Consider the following 20,072-nt stretch of genomic DNA (forward strand, 5'->3'; position numbering starts at 1 on the left):
AATCTAAGGAAATGAATAAAGGGAAGATGATAAAACCGAAGGTTCTGTAGATACAGTACTGAATTCTCCCATCAGGACCAATGCAAGTTTCAAGTTCAAGTTTCTTTAATAGTTGTCATACAGAAGTACAGAATACTTTTGTACAAAATGCTTCTTACTGTTGCGCTCCAACAGTATTATTATAGTATATTATAGTATATTATTATAGAATTATTATAGAATATAGAATAGATGCTTATACATTACATTATACATTACATTATTATAGCCAATTCGCATTTATATATATATACATATATTATCTTTCAAATGCCTGAGTTCAATTTGGATTTAGTATCACCAGGCGTGCATAATAACAGATAATCATATCTACTGTAATCGACTGTACTTTTTTATTTCCCCCACAGTGCAACCGTTTTGAAACTAATTTCAGATCTAATTGTTCCTACATGCTAACAATAGGTAAACTAACTGCGTTTCAATATTTGTCAAAAACGTTACCTTTTGTGGCTTATTATCGCGAATAATACCAGTTATTGACATATTCATAATTCAACTCTGAACTTTGAACCCCCATAGAACTTGAAGGGAAATGTAGTTCGGAAAAAATCCAACGCTGATCCACAGCTATGCATGCCCTCGACAAAATGGCCGCAAGAAAACTACAATTCCCATGGTTAAAATTTTCAAAATGGTCGCCGTCCTCCCGGTAGACTTCAGCAAATCGAGAAGGTAAAACGATATAATGACACTTTTAACCTATTGCTAAACTAACGTATTGATGATAATATACATTCTACATGCTTTTGTGACATGTTAGTGATGGTAATACTTGAAAACGTTTGATTTTAAAATCGCAATTTTTTTGCATCACTCTGAAAAATATGGATATATGATCATAATGTCATTTAAGGGTGGTACCGACCCCGTGGGGTGTAACAGGTTTTAACCTACTTATGTGTGAACATGTGAAGCCTATTTAGCAAACGGACAAGCCAGGTCAGGCTGAAACAAAGAGAATAGTTGTTCAATCACCACAAAACAGACCAAGTCCAAATTGGAACTGTAAAAGCGACGGATCAGATCGGTACTCTGTATTGGTACCGATACTTAACTCAATGGTTAATTGCAGGCATTTCATAACTGGGGCGACAGTGGCTCGGGAGGTAGAGCAGTCGTCTGGCAATCCGGAGGTTCCCGGTTCGACTCCCGCTCCTCCCGGGCAGCATGTCGATGTGTCCTTGAGCAAGACACTTAACCCCTAATTGCTCCCGATAAGCAGGTTGGCACCTTGCATGGTTGCCTCCGCCGTCGGTGTGTGAATGTGTGAGTGAATGGGTAAAATGTGAGTAACAAATTGTAAAGCGCTTTGGATAAAAGCGCTAAATAAAAAAGCAACCATTTACCATAACCGACAGTGGGCAGTTCTGGTTGAGAGAATGACATTTTAAGTTGGGTGAATGCCATAATAGAGCTGACCCGCAAATCAGAAGTAGGGAAGCACCGATACCGTTATCGGATATTGATCCGAGACCAGGCTAAAATCGGGTATCAGACAATTTCCCTAAAACAAAGAAACATGTCTGACACACCAAAAATGTAAGCAAAGTGACTTGATCTGCTGCCATGTTGACACATAGAACCATGTTAGATTTCAAATGCAGAAACATTTATTATATCTGTTTGTAAAAATGTTTGTTCAATCACCACAAAACAGACCAAGTCCAAATTGGAACTGTAAAAGCGACGGATCAGATCGGTACTCTGTATCTGTACCGATACTTAACTCAATGGGTGCCAATAACGAGTATACTCGTGTTTCGCCGCCAAGCGTTGAGTGCCAATAACGAGTATACTCGTTTTTGGATCCTTTGAAATCTTTCCTTTGATCCCTGTTCTAAACGGTCAGCCGGAGCCCTCTAGGTCTCCCTGGCTCATCTGCCTACGTTGGAATTGCAATGACAATCGAATCTCACCAGGTGGCAGTATCGTCTACCTTTTGAACTGGAATCTTTTTTTTTTTTGCAAGGGCTCCTCCTCCTCGGAGACAGAGCAACACAGTGGTCGCCTCGAGATTATTTTGCCTGAAGCCTATTTCCCGTATACACGAGTATAGACATATACACGGGAATTATTCTTTTTGGAATACCTTCTGGCTAAGGTAAGGTATATTCTATGTCTATTTTACCGAACCTGAAACATGTTTTTGTAACGATCACAGTGTTGTGTTTTACCGGACGTAAAACATGCAAGACAAACACGATCGCAGTCACTAGTTGAAACGACCCCCCCCCCCCCCCCGCTTGATGATTTTGTGAAGGCACATATGTACATGATATATACCTTTGATTTGGGAGTATTTGGGGTTTCAGGCGATCAACCAGAATGATTTGGGCTTATTGCATATAACGCGTCATATCTCGCGATCTATGAAAAAATACTGGATTATTTTGGAAAGGGCGATGTTTAGCGTGTAATAGCGGTTCAAACTACAGTGTGTAGAAATGAATTGATTAGTCAGTAATTGACTATGAACAATGCCTGTCCAATGAGCCGTACTATTGTCTCCATAGCTATAATACAGAACACACGATGGGTCTGCAAACATCGCTAAAATGGTCAATAACGCTGGCACCAGGCGGTACAGATGGGGAAAGTACCCAAAGAGTTAAGGTTTAGGAATCTGTATCAGCAGTAAAGTGGTATCAGTCCATCCGTGATCAGGAGTATGCACAGTATACGTGTGGCTATCTGTGTGGCTATCTGCGTGTGTGCGACATGTGCAGGATCTCACCTTCATGAACATGCTGAAGCCGGTCTTAAGCAGGTCAGTGAGGCCCCCAGACATGTGCTCTATGTCGGGACATTCGGGTCTGTCAGGGTGGAACACCTCCTCTAGGACCTGCCGCAGGAATGGACGGTACGTCGCCTGCACAACACAACACACATTTGACATTTAGCTGATGCTAAGGTCAGCAGGAAGGGTACAACTCTTTCAGCTGAGTAACAATGTTCATCAAACAGTGTTGAAACTTGGGTGCTACAGTCTTGAGTGCATAGTAGTAAAGACATTAACATAGTAGGTAGTAATATAGACAAGGACGATTATTTACATATGGATGGGAGAGTTAAAGGCCCTGATCAGTGATTACTAGTCGAGTACAAGGACTAACAGCTACGAGTAAAACAGATATATATTCCGATTAACAAGGGTTAAGAAGGTTCCAAATAGCATATTTCCCATCTACAGATCAAACTAAAGACAGACTGGGAGCTTTAACACAAACCCCATATCAACATCACAACCATTTTCTTAACCATTACACATTTATAACGTAACTACAACTACATCTGCTTTAAGAAACAGTACAGGAAACACATAAGAGTGGTTGGTAGGTAGTACTTTGTCTATACATGTTCAGTTGTAAAGGTGATACATGTGTACATGTGATAAATTGCATGAGATTAGGGTTGTAAGTATCGCAATAAAATGTTTAGCAACACTATAGATTTGCAAAAGTGCTGTATACATTTAAAGTAATAGGCTACACCTATGTCTGTAGTTCATAGTGTTGCGTTTAAACCTCACTATGTTGTAGTAGTAGTAGTAGTAGTTTATTGTCACGTATAAAGTACAGGTACATTACAGTGATGCTTGGTTCATACACATACAGCTCATTATAGTAATATTCCACAATTATTACAGTTGGTAGTAATAATGGCACACATAAATTCACACCAACAACATGCACATTTGTGATACATGCAGGACTAAGTCTTGAGACCGAAGTATGTGTATCACCGCTGCCATGTTACTGGCGTGTGTGTATTATTGTAATATATGTATTGTAACATCAGATTCTTGCCAATACACAGCCATATATGTGAGCTGTTTTGTAAACCGAATGAATGAGCTGTTGCTATGCTGGGTGGTGAGGGAGAGTGAGTGCTGTGAGGAGCCTTTGGCATCGGTGTGTGTGTGTGTTCCATAGAGCATCCACCTCTAAGCCACTCTGTATGTGGATGAGGGGGTGTTTGGGGCGAGACACTATACAGAGAGCTACAAACAGCTATCGGCATGGCAGGCCGCTCATTCATAAACTGCTTCATGGAGAGGAGCTGGATTGGACCACTGATGAATCCCAAACATGCAGATTTGAACTGACCTATTATTTGAGATAGGTTCATTGTAATCAGACTGTTGAATGCATTTTGGGTCGGTCTACCATACAAGTGTTTTGTTTGCTACCTATAAGGTTAAAGGGTATCGGAAACGATTTTATCCTATGAAATGCTGCAATATTTATTATTTTACTTAAAAATTTTATGTTTTAGAGGGAATTCTCTACTGTGACGACTGTGATGCTATCTAGCGTCTATGAATCCATTGGGATCATCAAAATGTCCATTATAACAACAATACCTCCTGGGTTTTATTGCTTACAAAAACACTAACAAACTTGTGTGCTGCCTGAAAGATTATCTTTAACTTAAGTAGTGAGAGTGAAATTCAGGAGAAAGCAAGCAACATGTTAGCTAGCTCCATGGTTACCATCAGTAGTTTGAAACATGTTAGCTAGCTCCATGGTTACCATCAGTAGTTTGAAACATGTTAGCTAGCTCCATGGTTACCACTGGTAGTTTGAAACATGTTAGCTAGCTCCATGGTTACCATCAGTAGTTTGAAACATGTTAGCTAGCTCCATGGTTACCATCAGTAGTTTGAAACATGTTAGCTAGCTCCATGGTTACCACTGGTAGTTTGAAACATGTTAGCTAGCTCCATGGTTACCACTGGTAGTTTGAAACATGTTAGCTAGCTCCATGGTTACCATCAGTAGTTTGAAACATGTTAGCTAGCTCCATGGTTACCACTGGTAGTTTGAAACATGTTAGCTAGCTCCATGGTTACCAATGGTAGTTTGAAACATGTTAGCTAGCTCCATGGTTACCACTGGTAGTTTGAAACATGTTAGCTAGCTCCATGGTTACCACTGGTAGTTTGAAACATGTTAGCTAGCTCCATGGTTACCACTGGTAGTTTGAAACATGTTAGCTAGCTCCATGGTTACCACTGGTAGTTTGAAACATGTTAGCTAGCTCCATGGTTACCACTGGTAGTTTGAAACATGTTAGCTAGCTCCATGGTTACCACTGGTAGTTTGAAACATGTTAGCTAGCTCCATGGTTACCACTGGTAGTTTGAAACATGTTAGCTAGCTCCATGGTTACCACTAGTAGTTTGCTGAGCAACCAATTGCCCCTTTTAAACAGAGATCCCGCAATATTGCTGTAAAGAAGACCCCTCATTATGCCGGCTTTGCGTTTTTACACTGAACCAAAATAGGCTGGCAGAATGCCGCCCCTGTGTGTGGTTTTAGACAGCATGTCGGTAATACCGGCGTTCCGGAATCAAGAGGTGTGACGTGTAAGGGCCAGTTCAGATCAAGATTCGCAACGAGGCTGGATGCAACTTGCAAAAGAATTCCTAGACGTCTCGATTGTAAACGTTCTAACGCTCTAAGAATGTTGTTCTTCTCTCCCTTCTCCTTTTTTGATGGCAAGAAACACTGCTTTCATCTCCACTCCTTCATACATTGTAGGCTTATTTGAACTCCCCTGTTGTGGTTAAAAAATATAATACAAAGTTATATGACGACCCGCATCTCCAAAATGACAGGCAGTGATCTTGGGGACGCACCTAGAAAGGACACACAACTATTGCCATCATTAAATTATAAGCTGCTGTTTGAATGACATGAGGAAATGCTCACATGAAGATAACTATCCAGAGTCCTTTTGGCTGACTGTGCAGACAGGCTACTGGGGCAGGAGTCACAATAGCTGAAGGAAATATAATCAATTTCACATGCATAACTCATGATGGTAAATGGTAATTAGGGAGCAATTAGGGGTTAAGTGTCTGGCTCAAGGATACTTCGACACACTGTCCGGGAGGAGTAGGAATCGAACCGGGAACCTTCCGACTACCGGACGACCGCTCTATCTCCTGAGCCACTGTCGCCCCCATGATGATGAGTTAAGACACACTCTCTCCCTAGGCTTTTGAAACATGCGTAATTAAAGGTCCTGTGTCTTATAAATGGCTTTTTCCAGTGTTTAGCATTGTTTTATAGCAATGGGGGTTAGTATCAATGGGTCTGTGTCTCTAATTACCATTTTGGCGGATTGCTCTAATTCAGTTGAGACAATCTCCTCCCCCAGTGAATTAGGTCATTCTGATTTGACTCGCAATGCGACGTAGCAAGGAGCTGATTGAGCTGATTGTGATCTGATTGGCTCTGTGGTTGTAGTCACCGCCCACAATCAACAATTAGCTCAACAACAGAGCGAGTGGAATTACTTCCTCAAACAGAGGGTGCAGACAGACAGCAGAGAACTAGGGATGTCCGATATTATCGGCCTACCGATATTATCGGCCGATATCGGCATTAAAATGTGATATTGGAAAATATCGGTATCGGTTTTCAAAAAATATATATATTTTTTTACATTTCTATAACCTTTATTTAGAGATATGTAATGTTAATTATCTGAAATTATTCCATTTTTGGGGGGGGGGAAACAATGCATATATCGGTATCGGTTGATATCGGTATCGGAAATTAAGAGTTGGACAATATCGGTATATCGTATCGGTAAAAAAGCCAATATCGAGCATCCCTACAGAGAACGAGCGAGCGAGAGGGAGAGAGAGATAGAGAGGGAGAGAGAGATAGAGAGAGAGCAGGAGTGTGTGTAAATGTGTGTGCGCGCGGGGATGGTTCTTCTCCCCCGCAGTCGGGAGCACTCGCATATCACTGTCAAAATATCTTTGCGCATGCTCCCACGGGCACGCCCATATTCTGATCCGTGCAATAATAATCACAGGGGTATATATTGTCATTTGAAACAAGTTACCAATGCATTGTCCCGTGGGATTATGCCCCCCCACGGCGAAATTAATTAGTATCCCCCTCAATCTTTCTATCTCTCTCTCTGTCTGCCAGTCGCAGACTGTGGGTGACTGTCACTCAAAGCGCTTATGGGCGGAGCCCAGCCCAAAAACGGCTTGAAATCTAGTAAATAGTAGAATTGGCCTATATGGCTATTACGCAGCCTTTCAGGAATTACCCCATACCGCTGTAAAACCATACTTATATTCACCACGGTATAACACGTGAACGTATGCATGGAAAGATGATCTCTTTTTTGCATCTTGAAGAAGAAGAAGAAACACAGTGTCAAATTACTATAATATTGTATCCATGGCTATAATATAGAATATAGTCGATTTAGCTCTACAAACAAGGTCACGCAGTCGTATCTTTTAACGCTTGGCCCAGCTACAGCGGTCCGCGTCTAATGGCTGGCACTGATTGAGTTAACAGTCATTAAATGTTATGTCACGTAGCCTACGTTTTCCTGTCCCTAAAAATGGCTTCATCACTAAGTAGACGATGCAGTGATGCTGGGCTGGCGTACAAGTTACCAGTCAGTCACTGCTCTGTGTGTCCATTATGTACTGTGAGCCTTTTACTCAATAAGGTAAACATCTTCTCATGTTATTCTTTTTTTATTTTAATATTTTTTAAATCTTTTCCCCCCTCCTTTTTCCTCCGTTTTCTCCCATCCCAATGTTAGTCGTTATGCCAATTCCCAATCCCCTTCCTGGTCGCTGCGCACCTACCCCCTACAGTTGGTCTGGGAGAGTGGAGGCTATCACATGCTTCCTCCGACACATGTGTAGCCAATCAACCGCTTCTCTTCACCTGGCAGCGCGGACTCTCACTGAGAGGGTGTAACGTGTGGAAGGATCACACTACCCCCCTTAGATCCTTTCCTCGCTGAGCAGGCACCCCGACCGAACTATAGGAGTCGCTGTTTACAACGACCAGGACCCACCCACCAGCTTTCCCACCCCTAACACTGCCAATTGTGTTAGTATGAACGACCAGCCAAGCTGGTAGCAATGCCGAGAGCTTGCATCTCCTGCACTAGTTTATTATTATTATTATTATTATTATTATTATTATTATTATTATTATTATTATTATTATTATTATTATTATTATTATTATTATTATTATTATTATTATTATTATTATTATATACATTTACATTTAGTCATTTAGCTGACGCTTTTATCCAAAGCGACTTACAAGTTCTGTACGACAAGTCATCAGGAAGGGTACAACTCTATCAGCTGAGTAACAATGTTCATCAAAGTGTTGCGTGTTACAGTGTAGGTTAGTTTATTAGGACAAGTGCATGACAGTACGGTTAGTTGGGGTTAGATTTCTTTTTTTATAATTTCTTTCTTTTTATTATTCAGATAATGGTTGAAGAAGTGCGTCTTTAGTCGACAACGAAAGATTGGGCGGGTTTCGGCTGTCCTAACTGGGGTGGGTAGTTCATTCCACCATTGTGGGGCAAGGACTGAGAATAGGCGACTTCTCTTTGATGACCCTCCCGGAGCTTGGATAGGAGTAGGTCTGAGGCGGCCAGAAGATGCAGAGCGTAGGGGTCTTGAGGGTGTGTAGTTAGAGACCATTGACCGGAGGTAGGCGGGAGCGGTTCCCTTTGCTGCACGGTATGCTAGGTTGAGGGCCTTGAAGCGGATCAGCAATGGGGAGCCAGTGCAGGTCCCTAAGAAGTGGGGTGACATGGGCCGACTTCGGTAGGTTTGAGATCAGGCGGGCCGCTGCGTTCTGAATGAGTTGAAGAGGTTTGGTGGCAGTGGCCGGGAGGCCAGCGAGCAGTGCGTTGCAGTAGTCGAGGCGGGAGATGACTGTTGATTGGACGAGGAGTTGGGTGGCTTCTTTTGTCAGGAAGGGGCGGATCCTTCTGACGTTGCTCAGGAGGAATCTGCAGGTTCTGGTTGTCGCTGCGATGTGAGCAGAGAAGTTCAACTGGTCGTTGAGGACAACACCAAGGTTCTTGGCGATCGGGGACGCGGTCACAGCTGCATCAAAACCAATAATGTACAGTCTATTCAACAGAAGAGAATGATCAACCGTATTGAATGCTTTGGACAGATCTATAAATAGTAGGGGTGTAACGGTACACAAAAACCATGGTTCGGTACGTACCTCGGTTTTGAAGTCACGGTTCGGTACAGTGGGGGAAAGTTTGGCTTTCCATGTTCCACTCAGGAGTGATGTAGTGCAGTAACTAATTGTACTTGTCAACGAATATTCTATATTGAAATTAATAATCGACTTGTTAAAAAAAATGAATATATATATATATATATATAATTATATTAGATTGTGAAAAAAACAGCCCCCGGTGGGCGGTCGTTAGTGGTTAACATACCTTTTGTTCGGTAACATACGTATTTGTTCGGTACACTGCCGTACTGAACCTAAGGTCCAGTACTGAAACGGTTCGGTACGGATACGTGTACCTTTACAGAGACATGACTGTTGATTGCAGGTTCTGGTTGTTGAGGTTCTTGGCGGTCTGGGTCGGAGCCACGGCTACATTCTCCACTGTGATCGAAAGGTTGTTCAACGGGGAGGATTAGCAGCTCCGTTTCGCTTAGGTTCAATTTGAGGTGAAAGAGCTTTTTCAATGCTCTACAACAGATTGAAGCTTTTTCTACACCAGCCATACAGGTCACTGGAGCACTCCACGATATGGATCACAAGGTTACTGGATTGATGATGCATTGACACGACTTTATGAGAATATTGTGAATAGCTGAGCCCCTGGAATACACATACACACGAGTTAGAAAGAGAGTGCCAGAGAGAAATACAGAACACACATGAAACCTTTCCATTGAAGCTTGCCAAAGTTTAGTCTTGACACACACAACTAGTATCAACAAGGAGGGAAAAGTCCCATCTATTCCACTGGCTACCACTTGATCAGGTCTCGCTCGTTTGCTCGCACGCACGCCTGCCCTCCACCTCCACATAAACAGCCACCACTACAATGCTGCGCTACAACACAGTGGACCTGCGAACACGCGCTTTCCAGTCATGACTATTTTTTTTTATCCACTTTTTCTCCCCATTTAGACTGAGGAGACGAACAACACGTCCGACTCAGAGTAGACCGCCTGTCAACCCCCCCCCTGCGACCCACACTTCCTGCTCGTTAGTACTATACACACCAATGGCTAAAACTTTTACCTCTGACCAGCGGAGTCCATAGAATAGAATAGAATAGAATAGAATAGAATAGAAATCCTTTAATAATCCCGAGGGAAATTCGGCACTACAGATCGCTCACATTGAACAACAATAAACATTTAGGTAGTCAATAGGACTCAAATAGGAATAAGAATATAATAATATTAAAAATAAGAATAAAATAGAATAAAGAATAAAATACGGTCCAGGATCTACATTCTGGTATGTATATACATTCTAAAATCTTAAATATACAACTATCCAGCCAAAAATATCCAGAAATATACAGTAAAATGTACAGTAATAAGTGTGAAAATGTAAAGTGAAGTGTCCAGGAGGATTGTGAGAAGTGTAAAATTTTTAAAGTGTCCAGGAAGATTTCACCAGGCTGTACTGTCACCCTGTGCTCAGTGATGCAGTGAGGCACAGTGATGCATTATAGAGTCTGATGGCTCTTCCTGTGCCGTTCAGTGCTACATCTAGGGAGTCTTAGTCTAACACTGAACGTGCTCATCTTTGGCTGATTTCAATAGTGGAGGTCCTTTTCTGACAGCCTACCCAACAGGTTTGTGTCAAATTGGATAAGAAATGCACAAGTTTAGTCACCTTGGTAACAGACACACACTCAGAAGCACACTCAAGGGATCACAATGGCCCCTTACGCTTCTTGCTGATGTAACATTGCATTAATTCATATTCATTGCTGTGTGAAGGACAGTAAAGGATGTGTGTTATCTTTTTAATTCTTTAAAATTAATCTAAAAGATAGTTTTCTGAGAAAACATCTTACAACAGCAAAGGCAGAAGGTTACATAACACTGACAAAATACAGCAACTTTCCATTGGTTGAGAGAGAGAAAGAGAGAGAGAGAGAGAGAGAGAGAGAGAGAGAGAGAGAGAGAGAGAGAGAGAGAAAGAGTGAGAGAGAGAAAGTGAGAGAGTGACAGTGAGAGTGTGAGAGAGTGTGTGTGTGTCTGTAATGAGTAAACACACTGCGTCCCACTGTGACAATCAATGATGTTGCTGTTTTCTGCAGGGGCACCTGTGTGCTACTCAGAATAAATCATGAAGCCAGTCAGTGCCTGCCTGGTCTCTCTCTCTATTCCACGGCAGTGCCTGCCTTGGTGAGTGAGTGAGTGAGTGAGTGAGTGAGTGAGTGAGTGAGTGAGTGAGTGAGTGAGTGAGTGAGTGAGTGAGTGAGTGAGTGAGTGAGTGAGTGAGTGAGTGAGTGAGTGAGTGAGTGAGTGAGTGAGTGAGTGAGTGAGTGAGTGAGTGAGTGAGTGAGTGAGTGAGTGAGTGAGTGAGTGAGTGAGTCTGTCTGTCTGTCTGTCTGTCTGTCTGTCTGTCTGTCTGCCTGCCTGCCTGCCTGCCTGCCTGCCTGGGCTGTGGCGATTCAGTTACTTTCAATTAAGATTTTGGCTTCCCACGATCACGAAAACAAGATACAATTATTATTGTGCTGCGTTGCTCTCAATTTGTCTTGTGTTGTAAATGCAGCGCACCCGTCCTTCACGCGTCTATTCGTATGCTAACGGAGTTGTGTTTCCGCGGTCGGTTTGCGCGATCTGATTGGCCACTGGCGTTTATCTCAGCACCAATCGCGTTACTTCTAACAATCGCACCAGCAGACTGTTACCCTAACCTTAACCCTAACCATAACCAACTAACCCTAACCTTAACCAACTAACCCTAACCCTAACCTTAACCAAATCGCGCAACCGAACGCGGAAGTGCAACTGCGGGCCAATCAGATCGCGCAAACCGACCGCGGAAACACAACTCCGTTAGAAAAAGATATCAGGCGTCCTTCACAGCGGTGTGCTCCACCCCTCCCGCCCCCAAGCCCAAACAGTAGTTTCAGCTTGTGTTGAGAGGGAGAGGAGGGAGCCACGGCACGTTTCTCAAGTTATTTTGAAACGTCTTTGGTAATTTGTAGAAGATGGCAGTAAAGTAGCCTTTGGTCGAGAAGAAAATAAATATTCTTTCACTTATTTATTTTCATTGATTTCTTGTTTTTCAGTTAAATTCTCTCTCTCTCTCTCTCTCTCTACCTACCTACTATCCTAAACATATTAAATAGATGTGCTGCGTCTGACTCTATTTGGGCAAGGCCGGGGTCGTGGGGACCAGAGCTTTTATTATCAGAGTTTGGACAGCGAGGTTCCAAAAAGTCAGTGATTTGTTAACTCACTATCATAAGGTGGCCACAACATGGCGTCCATACTATCCAACCTGGCCAAACTCTGGTAACACATGGCTCTGATGGGGACGAGGGAATACTGTGCGACTTTGGGCTGACAGAAATGTCATCTTCAGCAGTACACAGTGTCTTTTTTGTATGTCACTCTTGTTTGTTTGTGCATGTGTTTGTGTGTGAGTGAGTGAGTGAGTGAGTGAGTGAGTGAGTGAGTGAGTGAGTGAGTGAGTGAGAGAGTGAGTGAGAGAAAGAGAGAAAAACAATGTACAAGACAGAATGTGCGTCATGCATTCATGCCGGTGTGTTTTTGTTAGTACCATTGATCATATGTGTACTGTGTTTGTTCAGTGAAGACAGTCTGTGCTGTCCTTAGTATAAACTGAGCCACTAATGATAAGGAGACGGATCACTGTGGCAGTTTTAAGTGGAGGAACACTAAAGATGCTGTCAGCGACGAAACTACAAAATACCAGTAAACATAATTCAGAGAAAATAATTAAATGTGATCTAATTTTATGTGGCGTAGAATTGTAATTGACGGTATCACCTCCATCACCTCACTGACCTCCTCCATCACCTCACTGACCTCCTCCATCACCACTGACCTCCTCCATCACCTCACTGATCTCCTCCATCACCTCACTGACCTCCTCCATCACCTCACTGACCTCCTCCATCACATCACTGACCTCCTCCATCACCTCACTGACCTCCTCCATCACCTCACTGACCTCCTCCATCACCTCACTGACCTCCTCCATCACCTCACTGACCTCCTCCATCACCTCACTGACCTCCTTCATCACCTCACTGACCGCCTCCATCACCTCACTGACCACCTCCGTCACCTCACTGACCTCCTCCGTCACCTCACTGACCTCCTCCATCACCTCACTGACCTCCTTCATCACCTCACTGACCGCCTCCATCACCTCACTGACCACCTCCGTCACCTCACTGACCTCCTCCGTCACCTCACTGACCTCCTCCATCACCTCACTGACCTCCTCCATCACCTCACTGACCTCCTCCATCACATCACTGACCTCCTCCATCACCTCACTGACCGCCTCACTGACCTCCTCCATCACATCACTGACCTCCTCCGTCACCTCACTGACCGCCTCACTGACCTCCTCCATCACCTCACTGACCTCCTCCATCACCTCACTGACCTCCTCCATCACCTCACTGGCCACCTCACTGACCTCCTCCGTCACCTCACTGACCTCCTCCATCACCTCACTGACCTCCTCCGTCACCTCACTGACCTCCTCCATCACCTCACTGACCTCCTCCATCACATCACTGACCTCCTCACTGACCTCCTCCGTCACCTCACTGACCTCCTCCATCACCTCACTGACCTCCTCCCATCACATCACTGACCTCCTCACTGACCTCCTCCATCACATCACTGACCTCCTCCATCACCTCACTGTATATCCACTGACCTCCTCCGTCACCTCACTGACCTCCTCCATCACCTCACTGTCTATCCACTGACCTCCTCCGTCACCTCACTGACCTCCTCCATCACCTCACTGTCTATCCACTGACCTCCTCCGTCACCTCACTGACCTCCTCCATCACCTCACTGTCTATCCACTGACCTCCTCGGTCACCTCACTCACCTCCTCCATCACCTCACTGTCTATCCACTGACCTCCTCGGTCACCTCACTGACCTCCTCCATCACCTCACTGTCTATCCACTGACCTCCTCAGTCACCTCACTGACCTCCTCCATCACCTCACTGACCTCCTCCATCACCTCACTGACCTCCTCCATCACCTCACTGACCACCTCACTGACCTCCTCCGTCACCTCACTGACCTCCTCCATCACATCACTGTCTATCCACTGACCAATTCCACTGTAGCCATCTTCCATGTTTGTATTCACTAGCACAGAATTGTGATGAATGACCAAGAGTGACGTAAAAGTCACTGCCTTTTGATACTGATTAGTGCTGTCAATCGATTAAAATATTGAATCTGATTAATCACATGATTGTCCATAGTTAACTATAGTTTCTTTTCTTTTCTAAATCTACCTTAAACTGATCTTTTTCAAGTTTTAATACTCTTATCAACATGAGTCAACAAATGCTTGCTTTATGCAGCCATTTAAAGTCAAGTCAAGAGTTTTATTTGTCACGGCATACAAGTATACAGTGAAATGCGGGTGGTCTTGCCCGCAACGATGTGCAATACAGTAGTAACAACATATAATAGAATCCAATAAAACAATATTGTGCAATAAACAAGTAACATAGTAGGGCATATCGGTATTTGTACATAGTTATATACAGAGCATGAAGGACATGCTAGGTCCTGTGGTAGTGCAATACACTGTTAGCTACGGATGGGGCATTGGGTCTTTCTGTAGATTGCTATTTTATACAATCTCTACTATACTATTTTTAAAGTGACCTTTCCTTAGTGGCCATAAGTGTGGGTGTGTGCAGCATGAGTGTGTGCTTGCTCATGTTAAAGTGGCTGCTAGTGTGTGAGTGTGTACAGTGTGTGTGTCGTGTGTGTGCTCATGTGTGCTTGTGTGTGGAGAGTTCAGTGTTCAGTATTCAAGGCTCTGATGGCCTGGGGGAAGAAGCTGAGCCGAAGCCTCTCTGTCCTAGTAGCTGGGGTTCGCAGGCGTCTGCCTGACCTCAGCAGCATGAACAGGCTGTTGTTGGGGTGGTGTGGGTCTTTCATTATTCTGCAGGCTCTGGATTTGCACCTCTTGTTGTATAGAACCTGCAGGGGTGGTAGTGCAATACCCGTGGTACGCTCGGCTGAGCGCACCACTCTCTGTAGGGCCTTCTTGTCCTGTGCCGTGCTGTTTCCATACCAGGCAGTGATGTTTCCAGTCAAGATGCTCTCTACAGCTCCGGAGTAGAAGGACTGGAGTATCTTCCCAGATACTCTGAACTTCCTTAACTGTCTCAGGTGGTAGAGACGCTGCTTCGCCTTTTTTACGACTGAGTCTATGTGTGTTGTCCATGTCAGATCCTCTGAGATGTGGACCCCCAGGTACTTAAAGCTGCTCACCCTGTCCACGGTAGCCCCGTTTATCCTCAGTGGTGTGTGTGTCTCCTGCTGTCCTCTCCTATAATCCACGATCAGCTCCTTGGTTTTACCAATGTTCAGGAGCAGGCTGTTGTCCTGACACCAGCGTTCCAGTACCTCAACCTCCTCCCGGTAGGCCTTCTCGTTGTTGTCCGAGATCAGCCCCACCACCACTGTGTCGTCCGCAAACTTCACTATGGAGTTGGAGCTGAACTTGGCCACACAGTCGTGTGTGTATAGTGAGTACAGCAGGGGGCTCAGAACACAGCCCTGGGGGGACCCGATGCTCAGGGTGATGGTGTTGGAGGTCTGACCCCCCACCCTGACCGCCTGGGGTCTGTTGAACGCCGAGCTGTAGTCAATGAACAACAGTCTCACATAGCCCCCCTTCTGGCGGTCAAGGTGAGAGAGGGTGCTGTGCAGTACTTGGGAGACCGCATCGTCAGTGGACCTGTTTGGCCTGTATGCAAATTGCATGGGGTCCATATCACTGGGGAGAGAGGCACAAATGTGATCCTTGACCAGCCTCTCGAAACATTTCATGGCCACAGAGGTGAGTGCCACTGGTCATTGAGACATGTTGGGGAGGGTTTCTTTGGTACAGGGATGATGGTAGACATCTTGAAGCAGGCAGGGACCACTGACTCCACCAGGGATTGATTAAATATGGCGGTGAACACAGGGGCTAGCTGGTTGGCACAGGACTTAAGTATGCGTCCTGTTATACCATCTGGGCCAGCAGCTTTTCTGGTGTTCACCTGCATAAATGCTCTTCTCACACTGTGTTCCGACAACGAGAGAGCGTTCCCGCCCCCCCGCGGTTACCCCCCCCTCCACAACAGCCGGCGCGCCAGTGACGTCACTAGCCGTTGAGCTAGCGGCGCCACTGTCTACACCAAACCGAGCGTAGAAAGAGTTGAGTTTGTCCGCGAGAGAGGCGTCGTCGCTCCCCATTGAGGGGGCGCTGACTTTGTAGTCAGTTATTGTCCTCAGTCCCCGCCATAAGCCTCTTGTGTCGTTTTGTGCCATTTGTGTCTCCAGTTTATCAGCATATGTCCGTTTTGCAAGTTTTACAGCCTTGCGCAGAGTATAGACTGAAGCCTTGTACTCTTCCATGTTTCCTGACTGATTGAACTGTCCACACACAAGCACACATGAACACACACACGACACGCACACTGTGCACGCTCACACACGAGCAGCCACTTAACACTTTAACATGAGCGGGCACACACTCATGTCGCACACACGCACACTTATGGCCAAAGGAAAGGTCACTTTAAATTAGAATAACAGGAACAGTGTATTGCACTACCAAAGCTAACTAGCACGTCACACATGCGCTGTAAATAACTATGTACAGATACCGAGATGTCACTCCATGTTACCTGCTATCTGTTACTGCACAATGTTGTTTCTTCTTTTGATTCTATTATATGTACCACTGTATTGCACATCGTTGCGGGCAAGACCACCCGCATTTCATTGTATACCTGTATGCCGTGACAATTAAAACTCTTGACTTGACTTGACTTGACTTGACTCTCTGCCCAGGTTATAGGCAGTGGAGCGGGATTTCAGAGCTGCTGATAGTACCGTCCACCCACGGTTTCTGGTTTGGGAACATCCGCACCTTCTTTGTGGGTACAATACTATCAGCCAGTGTTGTGATGAAGCAGATAACGTTGTCGGCGAACTCGCTGACGTCACTGGCGCTTCCTTGAAACATATTCCAGTCAACATCCTCGAGCACGTCCTGAAGCGTGGCCTCTGATTGGTCGGTCAATTTTTTTGTCTCACGTGACATGACGGCGTCACGTGATCTTTGTTTATAAGCCGGAATGAGGATAATGGAGTCGTGATCGGATGAGCTTGTAGCCCCCCTCAATGGTGGAGCCGCTACAGCCTTGTAGCCGGCTCTGAACGGGGTGTAGCAGTGGTCGAGTGTGTTTCCTCCTCTTGTGGAGCAGGCGATGTGTTGAAAAAAGGACGGCATCACTTTTTTCAAATTCGCCTGATTAAAATCACCAGCTACGATCATCGCTGCGTCCGGATGTTTAATCTGATGTTTGTTGAGATGATCTTGTAGCTCTGCCAGGGCCCTGGCGGTGTTTGCTTGTGGAGGGATATATACAGCAGTCATAATGACCGCAGTAAACTCTCTGGGAAGGTGGAACGGGCGGCATAGAATGGAGAGGTGTTCCATGTACCTGCACCTCCTTGGGATTAACCCAACCGTTGTTGGTAATGAGGCAGACACCCCCGCCGACGCTCTTGCCGGAGGCTGCCGTGCGATCCGCTCGTAGGACGCTGAAGGAGTTCGAGGGAGAGACGCTGTGGTCCGGAGTCGCTGGCTTGAGCCATGTTTCCGTAAAACACATGATGTTGACGTCTTTTATTTCTCGTTGGAAACGGACCCTCACTCTCAGATCGTCCATCCTCCCCTCCAACGAACGTGCATTCGCCAGAAAGATGGATGGAATTGCTGGGCGGTAAGCAGATCTTTTTAACCTCAGTCTGATTCCTCCTCGTTTCCCTCTGTGTCTCTTTCTGCCGGCTCCTTTGTCCTTGTCCCGCCTGATCTCCGGTGGCCATTCTAGGCATAAAGTGTCTCCAAACTCCTCTTTGAGTCCGGAGTTTAGGTCTATAAGTACGGTCGTATGACGTCCCCGCCAGTCATGTTTTCATAAAAAAAGTAGTAAAAACAAACATAATAACAAAAAATGTGCACAATCGTTGCTGGGCGAAACCAACGGCGACTGACCTGGGTCGCGCCATTTAGATTTAACACAAAAGGATGACCCTCATGCATTGAAAATGTGCATCAAATTCAAAACAGAGTGATGCACAAAATAACTTAAAAGAAAATAATAATTTAAAACAATGAATAAAGTGTGCATGAAATAATAGGGGAAAGAAAACATTAGGAACTTGTTACAATGTTACATTCACCCACACAAGGGCTGAGGACTCACCCCCCCCTCTCTCTCTCACACACACACACACACTCTCCCAGCTCTCTCTCTTGCCCCTTCCTCATCTCTCTCACCCCCCCCTCTCTCTCTATATCTCACACACACACACACGCAAACATGCACGCGCACACACACACTCACACACACACACACACACACACACACACACACACACACACACACACACACACACACACACACACACAATTTGAGTCAGAAACAAACATAGTATCAATGAGAGTATCAATAATACACCTGAGTGAAGTCTAGTAAAAAAAAAAAAAAAAAAAAATTAAATTTTTTCTTTTTCTAAAACGTTAATTGTGCATTAAAAAAAATTGTGGCGTTAACAGAAATGTGCGTTAACACGTTAATGACAGCCTTAATACTGATATGACTGTACAGACTGAGGCAGCATAACCATAAATCTGACCTGTATCACATGTGAAAGTGGCCTACTGTAAATCAGAATTGAAAAGATCAGATTCCATGTGATTTGTGCTGTTCACACTGTTGTGAAGAATAACTGATATGAAGACGTTTGCCTGCAGTCTGTCTGAACACAGCCTTAGTTTGTCTGTACATGATTCTGCACAGGGTAGGCCTGTGTGTGTGCCCAAGAAACGTGCCAAAGTAAAGCACAGGAAAGCCAGGCACTGGAGCAGGGCTGTACGTTAACTTTTTTTGCACATAGCACTGGTGCTACAGAGGTTGATAGTTTTGTAGCACAGGCCAAAATCTTGTAGCACGAGTATAAAACGTCTCTAAAATCTCTAAAAACAACCACAAGTAGTGCAGTTCATTACTTAAATAGGTATGTGACTGGCAAGGGACATTAATCTTGCATACAGGGCACACAAAATCCAAACTTTGTATTTTATTTTTTTATTATTTTTTAAACAAACATATAAACAAACATGACAACACACGATAAGATATACAAGCATTAATTGTCAGGGCACATCCAATGAGATCACATTTTAGTTAGTTGTCTTATATAAGATATACCCCTAATACCTGTTATCTAAAAAAAAACTACACACATATGCTCAGCTCGAACCCCCCCCTCCCGGACCCCACCTTGAGAAGTACCTCCACTATCCCTCGCACCTAACCAGACACTACCATTATAAGCTAGCTTTTATTCTCTCCACCACTTCTAACCACATTGACATTTTGGATTCATTGAGACCCAGAATTCTTGCTGTAGATATTTCATGGTAAATTACATCGAGATATGTAAGAAACCAAACTTTACGGCACATTTTTTCCGGTTGAAACCAGCGTGATGCGATCAGCTTTTTGGCTACTGTGATACCCGATAAAACCAATCTCTTTAGCTGTGGATTCACTGCAAACTCAAAAACATCATTCAATAATAATACCGAGGGGTGTACAGGTATATTCCAAGATACGAGTTTTGATATTTGTTGGGTCACATCTTTCCAGAATGCCTTAACTGGTGAGCAGTCCCAATACATGTGCATAAATGTCCCTTCGTCCCCATTTGCACATTGGGTGCATTTGGAATCTTGTTTAAGCCCCATTCGGCACAGTCTTATAGGAGTCAAGTATGTCCTGTGAATATAGTTAAGATTGATTTGTTGATGACTATATGAATTGAAAATGGGGGACCCTGATGGAAACAAGACAAACGTCTTTCTCAGGTCTGCATCCCCTTAACAATTGT

General features: G+C 44.5%; 1 protein-coding gene across 1 annotated transcript in view; it reads right to left on the reverse strand.

The window, feature by feature from the left end:
• Positions 1–20,072, reverse strand: part of scfd2 (sec1 family domain containing 2) — a 325,751-nt gene that overhangs the window by 20,352 nt on the left and 285,327 nt on the right. Inside the window, exon 7 of the mRNA XM_084307430.1 lies at positions 2,795–2,929. Within this exon, the coding sequence (XP_084163556.1) occupies positions 2,795–2,929 (135 nt within the window). The remainder of the gene's footprint in view (positions 1–2,794; positions 2,930–20,072) is intronic.

This window comes from Notolepis coatsorum (assembly GCF_963971535.1).
Source record: "Notolepis coatsorum genome assembly, chromosome: 2".
Lineage (NCBI taxonomy): Eukaryota > Metazoa > Chordata > Actinopteri > Aulopiformes > Paralepididae > Notolepis > Notolepis coatsorum.